Genomic DNA, 19828 nt, shown 5'->3' with positions numbered 1-19828 from the left:
GCCAGCCTCAGCAAAAATGAGGCGCTAAGCAACTCAGTGAGACCCTGTCTCTAAATAAAATATAAAAAAGGGCTGGGGGCGCTGGGTTGTGGCTCAGCAGTAGAGCGCTCACCAGCACATGCGAGGCCCTGGGTTCGATCCTCAGCACCACATAAATAAGTAGATTAAAGCTATTGTGTCCAACTACAACTAAAAAATAAAATTTGCTTTTTAAAAGGGCTGGAGATGGGGCTGGGGTTGTAGCTCCAGCGGTAGCGCGCTCGCCTGGCGTGCGCGGGGCGCTAAATTTGATCCTATAAAATTAAGATGTGTCGGGCTGGGATGTGGCTCAAGCAGTAGCGCTCTCGCCTGGCATGCGTGCGGCCCGGGTTTGATCCTCAGCACCACATACAAAGAAAGATGTTGTGTCCGCCTAAAACTAAAAAATAAATATTAAAAAATAAATAAAGGGCTGGGGATGTGGCTCAGTGATCGAATGCCCCTGAATTCACTCCCTGGTACAAAAATAAATAAATAAATAAAAATTGAAAAAATAGCCCAAATCTAAATAGTTCAATCTCATCTCTGATGTAGGAAATGACCTCTTGTATACTTTTAACTTCCACTTGAACACATCTAGCAGCAGAAAGATCACAACAGGAATTCACTAAGTCCCACTCAGGGCTGGACCTCTCTGGTTGTTAAGAGTTTCTTCTCTTTAGAAGGTGCCTTAAATTGTCTTCATTTCTACAATAGTCAGTCCTCTCTTAGACTTGTAATGGAATAATGGACCATTTCTGGGCCCTCTTGCTGTCCCTAACTTCTGCAACATGTCTCTGACCTTTTTTTGGGGTGGGGGGTGGTACTGGGGATTGAAATCAAGGGCACTAGACCACTGAGTCACCTCCAAGCCCTATTTTTTATTTTAGTTAAGAGATAGTGTCTCATTGAGTTGCTTAGTACTTTGCTTTTGCTGAGGCTGTCTTTGAATTCGAGATCCTCCTGTTTCAACCTCCCAAGTCACTGGGATTACAGGTGTGCCACCAGCTATTTCTGACCTTCTTAAGGATGCAGTTTACTGGCTTGGCACAAAGAGGTTCTTGATTATGGTTCTTGATTCGGGCTCTTCATTTCCTATTACTTTTCTTCCTCTTCATTTTGACAGCAAATATAGAGTACATTAGTGTAAGCTCTTATTCTTCCCTCCCAATATAGCATGAAAATACACAGATTGGGTATCCCTTATATAAAAATGTTTGAAACCAGAAGTGTTTCAGAGCATCCCCTAATCTCAAAATCTGAACTGCTCCAAAATCTTAAATTTTTGTCAATTTCAGATCAGTGATGCTTGTATTACCTTTACTTTACTGATGAAGTTAACGCTCATAGAGGTGAAGTAACATGGCCAAACACATAGCTAGAAAGGGACAGAACCAAGATGGAAACCAGTCTCTTGCTTCCAGGGATGAAGTTTTCCCCCTAAATTTTGTATAAAACAAAGTAGGTTTTTCCACTTTATAGTGGACCTCTAAAGAGAATACCGTATGGTACTGAAATTTAGGATTTGTCTACAACATTTACATGGTAAAACAGATATTTTTTGGGGGAATGGGTACCGGGGATTGAACTCAGGGGCACTCAACCACTGAGCCACATCCCCAGCCCTTTTTTGTATTTTATTTAGAGACAGGGTCTCACTGAGTTGCATAGTTTCTCGCTTTTGCTAAGGCTGGCTTTGAACTCGACATACTCCTGGCTCAGCCTCCCTAGCTGCTGGGATTACAGGCATGTGCCACCACGCTCAGCAAAATAGATTCTTAAATGGAATAATGTTAGTTTGTTATATTCCAACTTTTAACTGTAGATAGTTGTCAGTTGGTATAGTCTCATCTATCTGAACTTAAGAAACTTATTTGTTCCACTAATTTTCAACCTAAGGATCATCTGTTTCTGCACTCAATCCTAGCATGATGCCTGGCCCAGAATAGATGCACCACAAATTTGCTCCATTCATTCACCAATAGACTCCAACTAAACTGAATTTATAAGGTGATAGCCTTTTTCTCTGGCTGGTCAACCTCATATATCTCACAAGAAGCTACAGAAAATCTGTTAGTTCTGAAGGGTATCTGCACCAAACCATCAACACTTCTACTACTTAGGAAAGAACATGAAAATATGTGAGCCAAACCTGAGTTTTGATTCCCAACTCCTTACAGATGGGCTTGGCCTCATCTTTAAGAGGTGAAATTACTTTTTTTAAAAAATATTTTTTATTGTCAATGGACCTTTATTTATTTATATGCGGTGCTGAGAATCGAACCCAGTGCCTCACACATGCTAGGCAAGCACCCAACCACTGAATGACAACCCCAGCCCCAGGAGAAATTACTTCTAACAGCCTGTTTGCTGTTTTCTAGCAATGTCAGTGCTCTGCATGAGGGTCTTAGGTCATGGAGCATTTTTTTTTTTGTGTGTGTGTGTGTGTGTGTGTGGTACTGGGGTTTGAACACAGGGCCTCATGCATCCTAGAAAAGCACTCTCCCACTGAGCTACAACTCCAGCCCTTTTAAAAATTTTTGAGGGGCTGGGGATTTGGCTCAAGCGGTAGCGCGCTGGCCTGGCATGCGAGCGGCCCAGGTTCAATCCTCAGCACCACATACAAACAAAGATGTTGTGTCCGCCAAAAAATAAAACATTAAAACTCTCTCTCTCTCTTAAAAAAAAATAAAAATTTTTGAGATAGGATCTAGCCAAGTGCCCAGGTTGGTCTCAAACTTGTGATCTTCTTGCCTCAGCCTCCCAAATTGCTGGGATTACTGGCATGTGCCATTGTGCCCAGCTCCTCTGGACATCATTAAGACCAGTATTCCCTCCAAGCTATGCTATTACTTTCCCCCAAAGTTTTGTTACTTCCATATCCCCAGGGCATTCTTCCTTATTGGTCAGAATGAAGGCCTGAGTGTAAGCTTCCCTTGTAGCTGCCTCTGCCTTCTAAGAGAGAAGATCGTCAATAATGAGTTGTACATGTATTCGTTGCTCTTTTAATAACCGAACAAGACTTCTGCCCAATGTTTTTGCTTCCCAGCAGGGAATCAGTTTGTAGTTACACCATCTTCCTAATTTGTAGGATTAATGGAGGAACACAGAGTTGTTTTTTTTTTTTTTTTTTTTTTTGCTGGGGATTGAACCCAGGGCCTTGTGCATGTGAGGAAGTACTCTAAACAACTGAGCTATATCCCCAGCCCAATTTCTTTGTTTATAGTATGACCATGGAAGTTTTAAAGGCAGAGCCTGTGGGGTTAAGATGGGGAAACAGAGATATTGTAGCTGAGCAAGGGTCCTGGTGTCCTACTAGCCATAGATTCAGCTTTTCTGTACTTACCTATAGAGCCTTCTCTCTCTCTCCTAATTTTCCCAGAGACAGGGTTGAGTAAGGCTCCTGGTTAGCATAAAACCAGGTATAGTCTGGACCTGGATAAGAAGGAAGTACGTCCAGGTCTCACATCTTAGTATTTTTCTACATCAGGTGGTTCCCATTTCTTTTCTTTCTTTTTTAAATATGTATTTTTAGATGTTGATGGACTTAATTTTATTATTTATATGCGGTGCTGAGAATTGAACCCAGTGCCTCATACATGCTGGGTAAGCACCTTAACACTGAGCTTCAACCCCAACCCCAGGTGGTTCCCATTTCTAAGGGGCCCTTTTCTACATTTAAGTGAGGAACTTAAGAGGTCCAAACTCCTGTCAATGTGAAAGTGCTGAGCAAAGGGAAGCCCAAGTGAAGGGCCATATAGCCAGGTGGGCCCCAATGTCACGTGTGAGTGACCCCTTATTCTTTGTGAGTGACCCCTTACTCTTTTGAGATAGGATCTAGCCAAGTGCCCAGGCTGGTTCAAACTTGTGATCTTCTTGCCTCAGCCTCCCAAGTTGCTGAGATTACTGGCACGTGCTGAGATTACGGTGCCCAGCTCTCTGGACATCATTAAGACCAGTATTCCCTCCAAGCTATGCTATTACTTTCCCATGGTGGGCACTGCAGGGTTGACACAGCAGTGCCTACTCAGAGCTGCCAGGCTGGAGACAGAGACTACAGGTGATACCTGAGTGTACTCTCAGGTTGGACCCTCAGGAATGGAGAGCAGAAGGGGAAGAAGGTCCCACAGTCTGAAGTGGGTCCCAGCAAGGGCTATAAAAGTTCATTTCCCCATCCAAGTGGTAGTTGTCTCACTCTGTGACCCCCAGAAGGGGCAGGCATCATTCTGCAGAAAACCAAAATGATATAGCTGCTTCTCTTGGGAAAAATGAACACATAACATTCCACCCTAGTGCCTTGGCGAGCACAGCCACATTGCCTGGCCCATGCACACTCCTGTCTGTCTTACTGCCATGCAAAGGGCAAGAAGTGCAGAGGCACTCCTGTCATGCTGCACTGACTGGGCTGGATGGAGGCTGTGGGGCAGGCAAAAATTGTCCCTTTTCAGTTTGGGGTCAGAATGAATGATACTGCCCAGAACATGACTGCAGCTGCAGGCAAGACACCCCTCTACCTCTTAAGTTCCTTCTGCTCCTTCATGTTCTTGGGTAGGGCCCATCTAAGGAAGACTTCTGAAAAATTATAGCTCAGCTCTGATTAACCTTCCATGAACCCAGCTGGCTATCTCAGGTGTCTCTTTGAGTAGATGTGGAACTGCTCTGGCATCTCTCTGTTAAGAGCACAATAATATGGCAGTGGTGGGGGCAGCAACAGTGGTGAAGGAATCCTGACCCCAGTATTGGCATCTGACTAATGTCTGAGGGCCAGATTATTGGTAGGCTCAGCCTCACTTTACCTCTGTCCACCAAGGCCCAAGCCCTGTACATCACAATAACAAGGTGTCCTGACTCACAAGTTCAAGAAGGAAACCAGAGGGAAAGGCAGTGGTGTTGGTACTAAGACATTTATTACATCATAAAAAGTCCATTGTTGTCATTGTTTTTCCATATGTACATGCTCCTGTGGGCAGTCCTCTCATCCAACCCCACCTGCCCACCCACCATGGTACCAATCGACTCTCCAAACTGATCCACCAATTAATAAAAGAGGAAGAATTGGAAGAGGTGGTCCAGGGCTGATGGGAATGGGCTGGGAGAGGGAAACAAAGTGCAGAGTGGTTGGGCTTGGCTCTCAATGGCTGACCTGGGCAGGAGGGGCACATGGTGGGCACTGCAGGGTTGACACAGCAGTGCCTACTCAGAGCTGCCAGGCTGGAGACAGAGACTACAGGTGGTACCTGAGTGTACTCTCAGGTTGGACCCTCAGGAATGGAGAGCAAAAGGGGAAGAAGGTCCCGTAGTCTGAAGTGGGTCCCAGCAAGGGCTATAAAAGTTCATTTCCCCATCCAAGTGGCAGCGATGGCAGCTTGGATTGGGCCTGAAAAGTTTATGGCCCCGAGACAGGTGGAAGCAGGGTGGGAATAGTCTGGTGGGATATATAGTCCTGATCTCTGAGGGACCTGCTTTATTTAGTTGACCTCGGAGGTGGGTATGGGGTCTGTAGGGCGGGGTGTAGCCAGGAGAGGAACTGGAGAGGTGGCCTCTATGAGTGCAGGGTTAAGGATAATAGGCAGAGTCATGGGTGGCACGCCCACCTGCAGTGGGGAAGCCAAGGGCTGCAAGATCAGTGGGGGCTGAGCCAGAGGGGGAGGCCCATCTGGGGTAGGGCTAACCCTGCTGGGACTAGAGGACATCGGTGATCCAGGGGAGCTGCTGGTGGTGGCTCGGGGGCCCTCTGGCTTCTCCAAGTCTATAAAGAAAGCAAGATGGCTGCAATTAGACTCTTATTGGCAAGGGGCAATTCTCATACTCCTCAGCTGGCTTACCAAACCAGCTGGTTTCCTTCAAATTTTCTTGCAGTCTAAAAAGTTAGAAGTCTCCCCTCAAAACTCATTCCAATGTTTGGCTACCTTACTTCTACCCTTCATCTCCTTTGCTGAAGTTCTCATAAGGTTAATTTTGGTCTGATCTTTACTAGAATCCCTGAAAGGCAGCCTTTGCATATTTATTCCAACCCACTGACCTAGCCCTCTTCTCCAAACCTAACTATCTGAAACAGGCAGACTATCTCAGCACAGATTATTTGGTCCTGCCATTTCTCAGAGCAAGAGCAGGTAAACCGGATTCTTGGGTTGTCTCCTTCCTCTGCTCCCACTCAGTGCTTAGCAACAACCCCAAGCTATCCTGGGCCTCCTCTTTGGCCTCTTGCTTCCTGTCAAACCCAATACACTAGCTCAGAGGGACTCACCACAGGCCCCAAGCTCTGAGGGTATTTCTAGGGGAGGTGGGTGTCCAGGTGTTCTGGGGTCACCAGCAGCAGGAGTCAGGTGGGCTGAGGCCAGAGATTTTGGGCCATGAGGCTCTGTGGGCATGGGATCTAGGGTAGGCAGAGAATACAGATGGCCACTCTTAGTGTTTTCCTTCTAGTAGAGGCCTGGCTACCTATCAGTCTTCTCAGGACATAGAGAATGAATTTAGCTTTGGGGTCTCTTTAGTAAGACTGGGCTGGGGCCCCTACCTTGAATGACAGTCTGCTTAAAGAGCTCATCACGTAGGTGTGGCAGAAAGCAGTCAATGCGCTCCCAGGTGATCTCCCAGAGGGCAGAGGGGCTACCTCCTCGTGTATCTGCACTGTGGAAAATCTCTGCTGTGTCCATCACCAGGAGCATGTTCTTTAGAGATTCAGGGATGGCCTCTGACTGCAGGCAGCAGCAGGATCATGAGAACAGGAAAGAGGCATGGGAAGGCAGCTTCCAAGGAGGAGACAGCAAGACTTCCCAGGAGGTGGGAGAGGAAGTGGGCAATGGAGTTGAGCTGAGGTAGAACTTACCAGTAAATCACTGGAGCCTGCATGCATGTATTTGTCCATGAAGTCTAGGATGGTGAGCCAGAGGGCCGCAAAGGTGGAGAGTGACAGCAGTGGAGATAGATGCTGCAGGAAGACCTATGGTCCACCAGCCCCTTTTAGCCAAGGGTAGTGTAGGAACCCTCTGCACCCCTCTCCAAGGCTGGGAGGCAGACCTGCCCCATCTTGCATGGGAATCTTAGATTAGACATTGCTGTGAAATTCAGAATTCTCCTGAGTCCCTGGGTCCTGCTGAATCTCCATACTGGGGCTCCTGAGCACCAAGTCCTACCAAAAGCCCTGGCTTCCCCCCTTGGAAAAATGTAAGTGTGGGGAGAATAGGAGGTATTGGGTGGTGAGCCATACCTTTGAAAGCAGCGTGGAAGCCCTCATCCTGGTCTCCTCCATCCCACCCACATCTGCTGGGCTGATGTTCTCCAAGAGCTTGGTCAGTAGTGGAAACAGTACCTAGAGAGTAAATATCTGATGTCACCATAGCCAGATCAATTGGAAGCTCTGCTCAAAGGAAACCAGTGCTGTGTGACAGGCACAGAACAGCAAAGAAGGTACGAAAGAGGCTGAGTATAGATCATGGGGCTCTTCAGGTTACCTAGTTCTTCTTGCCTTACAATTGAATTTTAATACCAGTATGAAGTCCTTACCTTGTTAAAACAAGATTCCCATTCCAGGGCATCTAGCTTTTGCAGGTCATGTACCAGTAGTGCTCGCTGTAGATAGGTTAGTGCCTGCATCCGCACCTGGCGCCGGGCATCACAGCACAGGCAGGCAATGCCTGAGAGCAAGAACATGGTCAGGATCCTTCAGGCAGTCGGTATTGTGCTCCCCAAGCTCCAGCACCATCTCTGCCCTACCCTGCCTGCTCCCCCAGATTACCCTGAAGTAAGGGGCACCAGCAGTGGGCCCAGAGGGTCCTTGAATCAGCTTCGATCTTCCGGCCACCTGTCTCCAGGTGGCGCTGCTCTTCTGCCCATGAGCTGTAGATAGAGGCTGCCCGTGTGTGCAGAGTGTGCATCAGGTCTAGCAACTGGGATCACAGGAGAGGGCAGGATATGAGTGGGGTTAGGTCTGGTGGGACCCCCTTTCCCAACCCCTGTCCCTGACTGAGTCCTCAAGGGGCCCCTAGCATTAGTTATGCCATACTCTAGCCCTTTTTGCTATTCCCTTTGCCTCAACTTGATGGGCTGGTTGCTCCAGTCTTCATTGTTTCTTGGTCAGAAGTTGCTCAGGGTAGAACAGGCTTTAGGAGATGTGCAGACTAAGATTTAGCACACAGATTCACAGCAAGAAAGGTATTTTTGTTTCAATTCTATTTTACACTTTCCAATGACTCAGAAAGCCTTGTTTTTATTAATCTCATTTTAAAAATAAAGCAAACCTCTGGCTCAGAGGCTTTCACTGGGCAAGAATGAGTGGCCCATTTTAATAATTTTTATTTTCATCACTCTTTTCTGTTTTCTTTTTTGGCAGTACTGGAGTATTTTCATCACTTTCTAAAATTATTCTGGCTAAGGCAATTGTTTCTTCATTTATTCAGAGATATAAAGTCAACTTGTAAGATCAATTTTACATGCCTCGAATAGACACAGAATAACTCTGGAAGAACAGACAAGAAACTGGTACAATGGTTGCCTTTAGTGAGAGGAACTTGGTGGCTAGGGACAGGAATGGAATGGCAACTTACTTTTATCAGTTTACCCTTTTATACCTTTTGAACTTTGTACCATGTGCATATATTACCTATTCAAAAAATAAGTAAACCTTAATTTAAAATTAATTTTAAGCAAGCAAAGGCATACAGGGGGTGTTGGATGAGGGGAATATTGTGGAGGTGGTAATTGAGGACCTGGGCAGGATACACAGACCCTTCCTCTCAGCTCTGGCTTTCCCCGGCCCCACCCTGTCTCCCAGTCTCAGGGGCAGGGGAGGAGAGGAAGTAAAGGGTGCCATACTTACGTCCTGACTGACCTGTAAAGACACAGTGTGGTAGCTGGCAGGCACGCCTTCATCCTCGTCATCATCACTGTGCCCACCCCGAGTAGTGTGTTGGCTGGAGGTTCTAGGTCGCCGAAGCATTGAACCCTCCTTAGATTTCTTCTTGAAGCGGTTCCCCTTGCTGTCATATTTATGACTCTTGCTACGTTTCTCCTGGGTCTTGCACCCTGAGCAGAGCCAGACCCAGGTCACATTTCCATTCCCTGCCCTTTTCCCCTGTATATTTGCATGGCCACTCCCCATTGCCCCTTCACCAGGTGACCTACCGCCATTCAGACTGGCCTCCACAAAGATACGGAGAGTCTTGACACACAGCTCAAAGTTGTCAGGGGTGATGTGGGCAGCGTCACGTACAATGAAGGACAGTGATTCCACACACTTAAGCAGAGACTTAGTGTCATGTGGCCCCAGGTCCAGACCCACTGTTAGACTATACTGATTGACCAGGGGTGAAGGGCCTGGCCGGCTGGGCCCTGGTCCTGGCTTGGAGTTATCAATGTCATCCTTTCCCACCTGTAAAGTACACAGGATACAAGATGGGGACCAGGCTTGAACCCTATTCACCTCTAGATGCCCTCTCAGAGGACCAGGAATCTTTCTCACAGAACCAGGAGGGAAGACTCATCCGCTGCCCATACCCTCTTCACTTACCATCAACCAACCGCTGTTGACTACATCAGCATCTATGGCTGATCGGTGTATTTTGCCAGGTCTGCCATGGTCTGTGTAGACCTCTGAGTCAGAAGTGTACCCTCGGTCCAGGCTCACATCATTTTGATGATAGGATGGGAGCTCACTGTCTGACTGGGCCCCTAAGCCAGGCAGAGAAAAGGGCAGAGTCAAGGTGGAGATGGGACACTGGTACAAAGGATAATTTAGGCTCTCAGAAGAAAGGTATTGAGGCCTGGCCTTCTCTCTCTCTGGCCTGGCTCATTTTCAGCCATGTCAACAGAGGGCTGAAGCCTGGACAACTTCTCTCTTGACCAAATAGGGGAAATGGGCTAATTTGGGCTTCTATGATATCTAGTAATAGCTGTCAGGGAAAGGGGATGGTAGTGAGAACAATTTCTGGGAAAATGGTCCTCAGGACAATAAGCAGCCTGCTGCTTAGCCTTTTGCCTTATCTCCTTGCCTCCATATGATTCAATTTGTTGGTACTGGTAAGTGGGCACTGGAAATTCTTGAAGCAGATGGCAGAAAGCCAGGCACGTTTGATTGGCTGAATGGCAATAACTTGTGTTTTGTTTTCCTATCCAAATTCCTGGGGCCATAGCTGTTTATCCATCAGGGAGTATTTCTGTGGGAAAAGGCTTACCAGCATCAGGTGCATCAGTACTGGCTGTTGCCTGCAGAGCTGCTGGAGGCTTCACCCCTGAGCCGATGCATTCGAGCAGTGTAAAGAGGGTGGCCCAGTCATCACTGGAGTGGATGTTGGCTGCATTGGTCTTAAGAAGTTCATGGAGTCCATATGCAACCTGATGACTGACTCTGGACAGCACACTGGGCTTCATCAGTAGCAAGATGCGCAGGGAGAGCAGCACCTGGGATGAGGGTTAGGAGCAGGAAATGGGGAGGGGGCACATTGCTTCCTGTTTAGTTTCATTCCCCATCAGCCTGTTTAGGCCAATGAGATTAGCTGGGACCCAACTTAAGGCACTGCTACTGGTCTTGTCTTATTTGTATTTCCCTAGTTTTCTTGTATTCATACGTATGTGTGTGTGCATCAAATTCTACATGATTTTGCCATCTGCACTGAGGATTGAACCCAGGGGCACATTGCCACTGAACCATATCCACAACCCTTTTAGAGATGGGGTCTCACTAATAGCTTAGGCCCTTGCTAAGTTGCTGAGGCTGGTCTTGAACTCGCAGTCCTCCTATCTCAGCGCCAGGGAACCCACAGACCACCTGTATAGTTTTGTGTATCCACCACAAGTTAAGCTATACTGAACAGTTTCTATACCATGAGATCCCTCACGCAGTACTTTTATACGTCTCCTCTTTTTTCCTGCCTCATTCTTATCTCCTAGCAATCTGTATCCAACTTCTAAAATTCTTTAAGTCCAAAAGTTATATAAATGAAATTATATGGTATATAACTTTTTTTTTTTTTTTTGTACTGGGGATTGAACAAGGGACACTTTACCACTGAGCTACATCCCCAACCCTTTCTATTTTTTATTATAAGACAGAGTCTCACTAAGTTGCTGAGGTTGGCTTTGAAATTTCTATCCTCTTGCCTCAGCCTCCTGAATCTCTGGGATTACAGATGTGCGCCACATAGCTGGTTAGTATATAACCTTTTTTTTTTTTTTAAAGTTTCTTACATTATCATTTTATTAAAGATTCTTATAACTAAAAATCCATATAGGGCTGGGGATGTGGCTCAAGCGGTAGCGCGCTTGCCTGGCGTGCGTGCGGCCTGGGTTCGATCCTCAGCACCACGTACAAACAAAGATGTTGTGTCTGCCAAAAACTAAAAAATAAATATTAAAATTCTCAAAAAAAAAAAAAAATCCATATATACATTTTCCTATGCTATAATTCAGTGTTGACTAAACCTACTACCAAATAAAAAAATTAACCCAGGCAATTTGGCACATTTAAGGAATACTTATAGTTCATAGAGACAAATTGTTTTCTTTTTTTTTTAATATTAATTTTTTTAGGTGTAGATGGACACAACACAATGCCTTTATTTTTATGTGGTGCTGAGGAGCAAACCCAGGTCCCGCCCATGCTAGGCAAGCGCTCTACCACTGAGCCACAATTCCAGCCCCAAATTGTTTTCTTAAGATAAACCCAAAAAGAAGGAAAATGTTATGAATGAATCAAACTCTGAGATGGAGCCTTAGATTACATACTTAGTATATAACCTTTTTAAAAAATATTTTTAGTTGTAGATGGACACAATATCTTTATTTTGTTTATTTAGTTTTATGTGGTGCTGAGTATCGAACCCAGGGCCTCTACTGCTGAGCTACAACCCCAGCCGCAGTATATAACCTTTTGAGCTCGGCTTTTCACTCAGTATAATTCTCTGGAGATTCTTCCAAGTTATTACATGCATTAGTCAATAGTCTGTTGCTTAAACTGCTTAACAGTATGCCACGCTATGTGTGTGTGTAACAGTTTATTTATTGAAAATCACCTAGGCTGATTCCAGTTTTTGGGTAATACAAATAAAACTTTCATGAACATTCATGTACATGTTTTTATGATAAAATAAGCTTCATTTTTCTGGGATAAATGCTCAAGAGTGCAATTGCTGGGTTGTATGGTAACTGCATTTTTCTTTTTTTTTAGAACATCTGACAATTTAATCATATATTATTTTGCACCATATTCATCTCAGGAATGGTCTGTTGTTCTTTTTTTAATATTTTTTTAGTTATACATGGACACAATATCTCTATTTTGTTTATTTACTTTTATGTGGTATTGAGGATTGAATCCAGTGCCTCATATGTGTGAGGCAAGCACTCTGCCACAACCCCAGCCCCATATTTGGTTTTATAAGAAATTATCAACAGATTAGCTACACTATTTTACATCTCCACCAGCAATGTATGAATTATCCAGTTCCTCTGCATTCTTGCAAGCATTTGGTATTGTTACTTTTTTTTTTTTTTACTTCATCTGTTCTGATAAGTATGTAGTTATATCTTATTATGGTTTTAATTGCACTTCTTCAGTGAAATGACTGGTCCTATCTTTAGCCCATTTTCTGATTGGATTGTTTTGTCACTCTTATGTTTTGGATTTTGTTTTACATACTAGCCTTTTTTTTTTTTTTTTTAAGATACACAATCTTTTTTTTCCCAATCATTTTATTTATTTATTTACTTAAAAAATTTTTTTAAATTGTTGATGGACCTTTATTTTATTCATTTATTTATATGTGGTGCCGATTATCAAACCCAGTGCCTCTCACACACTAGGAAAGTGATCTACCACTTAGAGTGGTGCTGAGGATCGAACCTAGGTCCCGCCCATGCTAGGCGAGTGCTCTATCATTGAGGCTCTTCACACAGGCTCTCATAGGGCAAAAGTTTTTAATTTTTTAAAGTATTTTTTTTAGTTACACATGGACACAAATTCTTTGTTTATTTATTTTGATGTGATGCCGAGGATCGAACCCAGTGTCTCTCATGTGCAAGGCAAGTGCTCTGCCACTGAGCCACAACCCCAGCAAGTTTTTAATATTGATGAAGTTCAATTACCAGTTTTACCTCTTATGGATTGTGCTTCTAGTGTCAAGTATAAAATCTCTTTAGTGTAGATCCTAAAGATTTTCTCTTATATTTTAAAAGCTTTTATAGTTTTACATGATGCATTTAAGTCTATGATCTATTTTAGTTAACTTTTCTGCAAAGTATGAGGTTGGGTTTATTTGTTTTTTTCCCCTCCCATGGATTTCAATCCCTCCCTTCAGTATCCTTCCTCCACTGAACTGTTACACCTTGGTAAGAAAATCAGTTGAACATATTTGTCTATTTCTGGGTTTTCTATTCTGTTCCATTGATCGGTATATCTATTCCTCCACCATATTACATATTCTTGACTATCATAGTTATAGCCATAGAATAAATTCATAATATCAGATAAGAATGATTCCTTTCATTTTATTCTTTGCCTAAATAGCTATTCTAGGGCCTTTCCATCTAAATTTTAGATAAGCTTGTCTATATCTACAAAAAACCCTGCTGGGATTTTTATAGGAGCTGCATCGAACTTATAGATTGATTTGGGAAGAACTTATATCTTCAGTATGTTGAATCTTCTAATCCATGAACATGGTATGGCCTCTTCATTTATTTAGGTCTTCTTTGATTAGCATTTTGTAAATTACATGATACAAATCCTATACATATTTTATTAGGTATATATCTAAATATTTCACATTATTTAGAGCACTTATATAAGAGGTATTACATTTTAAATTTCGGCTTTTATTATGTTCCTGTGGAAATATAATTAATTTTTGTGTATTACTAAACTCACAAATTAGTTCTATGCTTTTTTTTTGTAGTTTAGCCAAGAGATCTCAGGAAGGTCAGAAAACCAGATATAGGGCTCAGGATGCTACAAAGCAGCAGCAGTCCAACTCTGCAAAGACTCAGAGGAGCCTACAGAGGTACAGGGCATTAGCTTCACGCCAAAGGCTGTTCCAGGCTCACTTCTACTTGTTAGATTGCACCAGCCCTTTAATTAGTACACTCTGTCTTAGGTCGTATTCAAAACTGACACTGTGGCTTCCGTCCCTTGCATAACTACTCACCCTCCCGAATGTATTATTTACCTGCCCACTGATCTCTTCTCTCCGTAACAGCCGAATGGCCAGGCGCAGCAACCCAACCACTGCCCGCTCCACAAGGAAGCAGAAATCTTGGGCCTGGACACAGAGGTGGTATAGATGGTCTCTAACAGTCTGCCAAACACAGCCTACTCGGTCCCTACAGAGAACATAAGGAATGAGGATCATCTCAGTTGGAGGGGCCATTGGGCAATAAGTTTCATAGGCCTTTCATGGCTCATTGGTCCCATATCCTAAGCAGACAGCTGTAGTGAGCAAACTTCCCCCCTACTGTTTATTGTCCCCAGAGCCCCCAAGCAAGATGGCTTCTATCCCATGAGCCAAGGGTCTGCCTAAAGACTTCCCTCACCTGCTTTCCCCTACCTGTTCTCTAACACAATTCTTAGCAGCATCTCTAGACAGAATGCAGCATCTTCTTCATCATATGTCTCTTCATCTGGTGTCACTGAGACCAGAGCCTGGAGAGGAACAGCAGTAGGAAAGAAGGCATGGAGGAGAAGGCAGCCACTGGCTCTCTCCCAACAGAAACTAAAGCACACACCACTGACCTGTCACCCCTCCCAGACCCGGACAGTTCTTCTATCTCTTTCCTTTTTTCATCCTTACCTTCATGAGCTCCTGCAGTGATTCCAGCTGGAGAAACTTGCTTTCTGTGATCATCTTTTCTGGGTCACATTGCTAGAGGGAATGCAAGAGAGAGCGGGGTCTGTGACAAAGGGCTGAAGGAAAGAAAATGTCTCCAAGAGACAAGAAGACAGGGTAGAATCACACTGGTCTCTAAAGAGAACATAAGGGACCCTGAATGTTTCTATTCTTCCATTCACAGGACCACATCTGTCCAGGAGGGAAGAGTCTAGGCTTTCTCACAAGGGACAGGCAGGAAGGTACCTTGATACAGTCTAAGGCAACTCTCTTGGCTTCTTGGTTCTCAGTGGATGGGCCCCGCATGCTGGACTGCTCAGGACCACTCAATGTCAGCCAGCTCACGAAGCTCAGTACTGTTGACTCTCCTCTATAGGAGAAGGGGTACATGTCCTGGTAAGTCCCAAAGTTCTGATCCTCCCTCTGTATGTCCTCAATCTCTGTCTGCTCTTACCGGTTTGATGGCGTCTCCTCCCTCTGTAAAGAGATCTTGCCATTGGGATCCACAAAATCTTCTACCTGGGAAAGCAGGTCAAGAATAATTTCTTTCCATATGGTCTTTACATTTCTTGCCCTCCAAGTAAAGTTCTCTAGCTTTCTTCCTGTAGCCCTCTGCCCCTACACTATTGTACCCTTCCAAGTGGTGACTGGCAATGGCTTCCACCAGTCTTCCTTTATTGCTACCCCCAAGATCTGTGTTATTACATTTGATGTGTTCCTAAGGAGCTTTGCCAGGTATCAGGCCCAATGCTACCCTCAACCAGTTTGATATACATGAACAATATAGAATGCTGAGGCTCTTTGTTGTTGTTGACTAGTCTACCAGGAATTACCTCCACCATAGCCTTGGGTAACAGTTGGGCTCGAAAGAGCTGCAGCATGGCCTCCATGATATTCTTCCATCCCTCCCGCAGGATATCACCATGACGATGGGCCAAATGGAATACTGTCTTGGCAGCAATATGAGCTTTAGGGTTGCTTCCAAATACACTGGGCAGATTCTCAATAGACTGAAAAAGAGGATGAGAAGAGGTATAGGGCCTGGCTAATGTCTCAAAAGGAGGTTCTCTTAGGCCTGTGGTTCTTAAGGTCCTTCTGCTTCCATCCCCTATAATACAGGTAATGGCTAACCTGGAATCACTTTTGCATCTTCACTTCCATCCTATTACATGAGGTAACACTATTCTTTTTTTTAAAATATTTTTTCCCTTAGTTTGTTGATAGATCTTTTATTTATTTATACATGGTGCTGAGAATCGAACCCAGTGCCTCACACATGCAAGGCAAGTGTGCTACCGCTGAGCCACAGTCCCAGTCTGAGGTAACACTATTCTTTTTTTTTTTTTTAAAGAGAGGGAATTTTTTAATATTTATTTTTTAGTTTTTCGGTGGTCACAACATTTTTATTTTATTTTGTACGTGGTGCTGAGGATTGAACCCAGCGCCCCGCACATGCCAGGCGAGTGCGCTACCGCTTGAGCCACATCCCCAGCCCATCACTATTCTTATTCCAGAATAAGCAAAACAGAAATGGTCTCAATTCTGATGTAGTTGAGGGATGGGTGCAGATAAGCAAAAAGGATAGTCCTATGGCTTAAAGGTCCTCCTTGAAAATCCAAGTACAGTCTCTGCTCCTACTCACCTCATTGCTGAGAGCTGTGAATTTGCAGAGGGAGATGATGAGATTGTCAAACACATCACTGAGGCCATAGTGGGCGGAGATCATGGCACATTTCCTGTAATGTCACCCCATCCCAGAAACAGAGTCATTGGAAGAGTAGGCAGCCCCTCCCCAATCAGTCCCAGAAAAAACTTTTCACTTGAGTCTGTTTAAGACTCAGTTTCCTAAGTCTCAGCTTGACTCCATAAACCCAGGAGGAACCTCATTCTAAAGAAAATAAGAGCAGGGTCAAAGGGGCATGGAGGCTACCATGTTTGTTTGGAGAGGTAGGAGGAGGTGAAGACAAAGGCCAAAGCTGGGTTACCTGAAGCCTGAGATGGCTTTCTGGATGATAGTCTCTTCCAGGCTTTTGTCAAAGACATAAGAGAGAGCAGCAATAGTGGGGCCCCAGGTCATAGTGAAGAGGTCAAGGTCGTAGCTACCAGGAGGCACTCTTAGGAATATGCCCTCTGGGGTGGCACCTCGATGAAGCAGCACATTCCACACATAGTTCTCTCTAACTAAGCCGGTCTGCTCCTCTGGCATCACAATTTCCTCATTCCTGTCAGGAGATAAGGGAACGAGTAGTAAGGGCACTTCTGTGAACCTGACTTGTTCTAAACTAAGACAAGGGTCTGTCTTTAAGTGGGGCATTCAGTTCTGTATAAGATCTCTTATTCTTTCTGTGAGAGGATAAATGATTCTCTCTACTTTTCTGATGTTTACAGTAAAGAACTAATTTTCCTAGAGACTCTAATCTCTGACCCAAGCATCACCCTCCAGTGCCCATCTTGAATTCTTTACTTATCAGAGAATGAATGTACCTTGTGAGCTAAATGGGAAAATCCAACTGCTTTAGGTTCAGGAAATGGGGCTATGATATCCCACTTAAGAGAGGCAGTTTGAGCTGGGGATGTAGCTCAGTGGTAGAGCACATGTTTAACTTGTATGAGGCCCTGAATATGAACCTTAGCACTGCATTCAAAACAAAGATTTGCGATGCTGAGGCAGGAGGATTGTAAATTCAAGGCCAGCCTGAGCAACTAAGTGAGATTCTTTCTCAAAATAAAAAAACAAAAACAAAAAAGTGCTGGGGATGTAGCTCAGTGGTAAAGGGGCCCACAGTATAATTCCCAATACCAAAGGAAATAAATAAATAATACATTGAAAAGGATGGGGATGTAGCTCAGAGGTAAAACACCCCTGAGTTCAATCCCTAGTAGTGAAAAAAAGGGATGGTGGTGGGGGGCAGAGGAACAGTTTGTTTAGAGTACTATAGTCCCAGTGTTGTTTAGTCTTCTTCAAGAAGGAAATGAGTTATCAGAGAGTTGGACTGCCCAGCTCAAATCCCAGGACATGTGAGTCACTACAGTCTGATACCATTCTAAAAAAAGGAAGCAATGTGTTTTCCTTAACAGAGATGCTACCCTAGTCTACATATATACTCACTTGATGGCATGGTACATGTCCTCCAGGATGTCTTGCTCAAAGTCCTTGCCTCCATTCACACCTTTTAGGTTTTTGCGAAACTCCTAGAGATAGGCCAGTAAGCTTTTCCCCACTTGTGCAAGTGCTGAAGCCCCACCCAAGGAACTCCTGGGTCTGTGATAAATAGGACTTAGGAAATTTTAAGTGAAAAAACCCACCTCCCCACCCAGTTTCTCTTCTTGATTGGCCAGCCTTCCCTGATTCTCATGGATAGAACCCTATCCACCATGCTCACTGGAAATTCCATATCCTTCCTGTTATATCCAAAGCTGTGACAGATCTTCTATTGCCTGACCTTACCTCCAGGGTCATGGGTGCATTCTGTTTGCGAACATTGTGGTTATGCTGGTCTGTGTTAAGCATGATGACAGAATAGGCCAGGGCAAAGCAGGCATCGCTATTGGCAAACGGGGAGCCATTACAATTCTGAAAAAGCAAAGACCCCGCTTGTGTCAATTCCCTTCTCTGGCCCATTAAACCTTCACTACTAACCCACTGGTCAGTTCTGGTACTACCCAGAAAGTGGCCAACCTCTTGCCAACTCCTTAATAGAAACTGGTCTTTCCATGGAAAGCTCACTGATGTTACTCTCAGCCTTCATAGAAGATAGGAGCTGGGATATTTTTAGTTGGGGGCCAGAGAAGCCAGCAAACTGATCTGGGATCCAGGGCTTAACCCTTGTCACTAAGACTCACCCTCCAATGCTCTGTGAATGCTTCTAGCAACCTATGAATGACTGGTGCCTCCCCAGGCAAACGGAAGGCTTCTAGATAGAGGCGGAGAGCTTCATCAAGTCGCAGACCTTGAAAACTGAACGTGCTATAGGGAAAGGAAGCAGAATGAAGAGCCTGGACATATGGAAACTGCACACACTGGGCTCTCTGTTAGCCACATTTCTCCTAATTTCCTCCTGGAACAGAGGAGGCTAAGGGATCTGGCAAAGGGCAGATCCTAGTCATACCTAACAAACCCCTAACTTTAGCATTTGTCACATCAACAGACTTGCCTAGAAATCTGTGCCCCTGGAACCCTGCTCCATCCCTTTGTAATGCTCTCCATGCAGAATGAAGGGGTTTCCAGAAATATCTCATTAGAGTCCCTTTTCGGCCCAACAAATATAAAATGGGAAGAGTATGTGACCTAGTCACCAGCAGGAACTAAGACTGCCTTTGAGGGAGATGCCCTGTTCCCCAAGACTGAACACCAAACTACATTTCTCATTTCTTTCTTTCTCTGTTTTTGTGGAGCTTGGGATGGAACCCAGGACCCAGGGTATGCTAGGTGAGTATTCAACCACTGAGCTACACCCCCAGTCTTCACATTTCTTATAGTTTCCTCACCTCACAAAACTCTCCAATAGGTCAATGTTTTTGCGGTCACTCACAAACTCTCCTATCATTTTCTTGTCCAGCCGAGGGTTCTCTCGGAGCCACTGGGCTACCTCTGTGTTGTCTATTGGGATGGTGAGGAGACCTTTCTCCTGAAGAAACTGGATCCCTTTCTTTGGTTTTTGGTTGAACTGCTCTGTGCCAGTGATTAGCAGCTGGAGGAGAAATAGTACAAATGTCAGGAGCTGTTCTGCCCTTAAATCAGACAAGGTCAGACCACAACCCATAGCTGGCCATCTAATGGGCTCCTAGGACATGGTTATTTGTGACTACAACTAAGAGTGGGTCAAACTGGCCCTACCTTTCTCCCCTATTTTCTTCTCCTACCCCATCCTCTTGTTTCATTAAAAGTGGCTAAAAAGGGGGCTGGGATGTAGCACAGTGGCAAAATGTCTGTCTTGCATTCGCAAAGCCCTGGGTTTGACTCCCAGTTCCAAAAAAGACCAAAAAAAAAAAAA

At 44.6% G+C, this 19828-nt stretch overlaps 1 protein-coding gene across 7 annotated transcripts in view; it reads right to left on the bottom strand.

Annotated features, from left to right (window-relative positions):
• Positions 1-4906: 4906 nt before the first annotated feature.
• The window catches only part of Gbf1 (golgi brefeldin A resistant guanine nucleotide exchange factor 1), a 126843-nt gene continuing 111921 nt past the window's right edge, over positions 4907-19828 (bottom strand). For 3 of the 7 annotated variants that reach the window (XM_048807220.1, XM_048807222.1, XM_015494706.2), the window contains 23 exons: positions 19323-19525; positions 18678-18801; positions 18283-18408; positions 17944-18026; positions 16820-17056; positions 16477-16570; positions 15668-15844; positions 15289-15353; positions 15081-15204; positions 14799-14870; positions 14556-14650; positions 14178-14331; positions 10191-10416; positions 9527-9687; positions 9142-9388; positions 8837-9042; positions 7757-7907; positions 7525-7655; positions 7229-7330; positions 6848-6961; positions 6536-6716; positions 6266-6394; positions 4907-5767 (listed from right to left, as the gene is read on the bottom strand). In XM_048807220.1, coding sequence (XP_048663177.1) covers positions 5487-5767; positions 6266-6394; positions 6536-6716; positions 6848-6961; positions 7229-7330; positions 7525-7655; positions 7757-7907; positions 8837-9042; positions 9142-9388; positions 9527-9687; positions 10191-10416; positions 14178-14331; positions 14556-14650; positions 14799-14870; positions 15081-15204; positions 15289-15353; positions 15668-15844; positions 16477-16570; positions 16820-17056; positions 17944-18026; positions 18283-18408; positions 18678-18801; positions 19323-19525 — 3483 coding nt within the window. In that variant the 3' untranslated portion in view covers positions 4907-5486. The remainder of the gene's footprint in view (positions 5768-6265; positions 6395-6535; positions 6717-6847; positions 6962-7228; positions 7331-7524; positions 7656-7756; positions 7908-8836; positions 9043-9141; positions 9389-9526; positions 9688-10190; positions 10417-14177; positions 14332-14555; positions 14651-14798; positions 14871-15080; positions 15205-15288; positions 15354-15667; positions 15845-16476; positions 16571-16819; positions 17057-17943; positions 18027-18282; positions 18409-18677; positions 18802-19322; positions 19526-19828) is intronic. The other 4 variants (XM_048807221.1, XM_015494707.2, XM_048807224.1 and 1 more) reach the window with 3 other exon arrangements.

This window comes from Marmota marmota, unplaced genomic scaffold (genome assembly GCF_001458135.2).
Source record: "Marmota marmota marmota unplaced genomic scaffold, marMar, whole genome shotgun sequence".
Lineage (NCBI taxonomy): Eukaryota > Metazoa > Chordata > Mammalia > Rodentia > Sciuridae > Marmota > Marmota marmota.
This window is presented reverse-complemented; position numbering and strand designations above follow the sequence as displayed.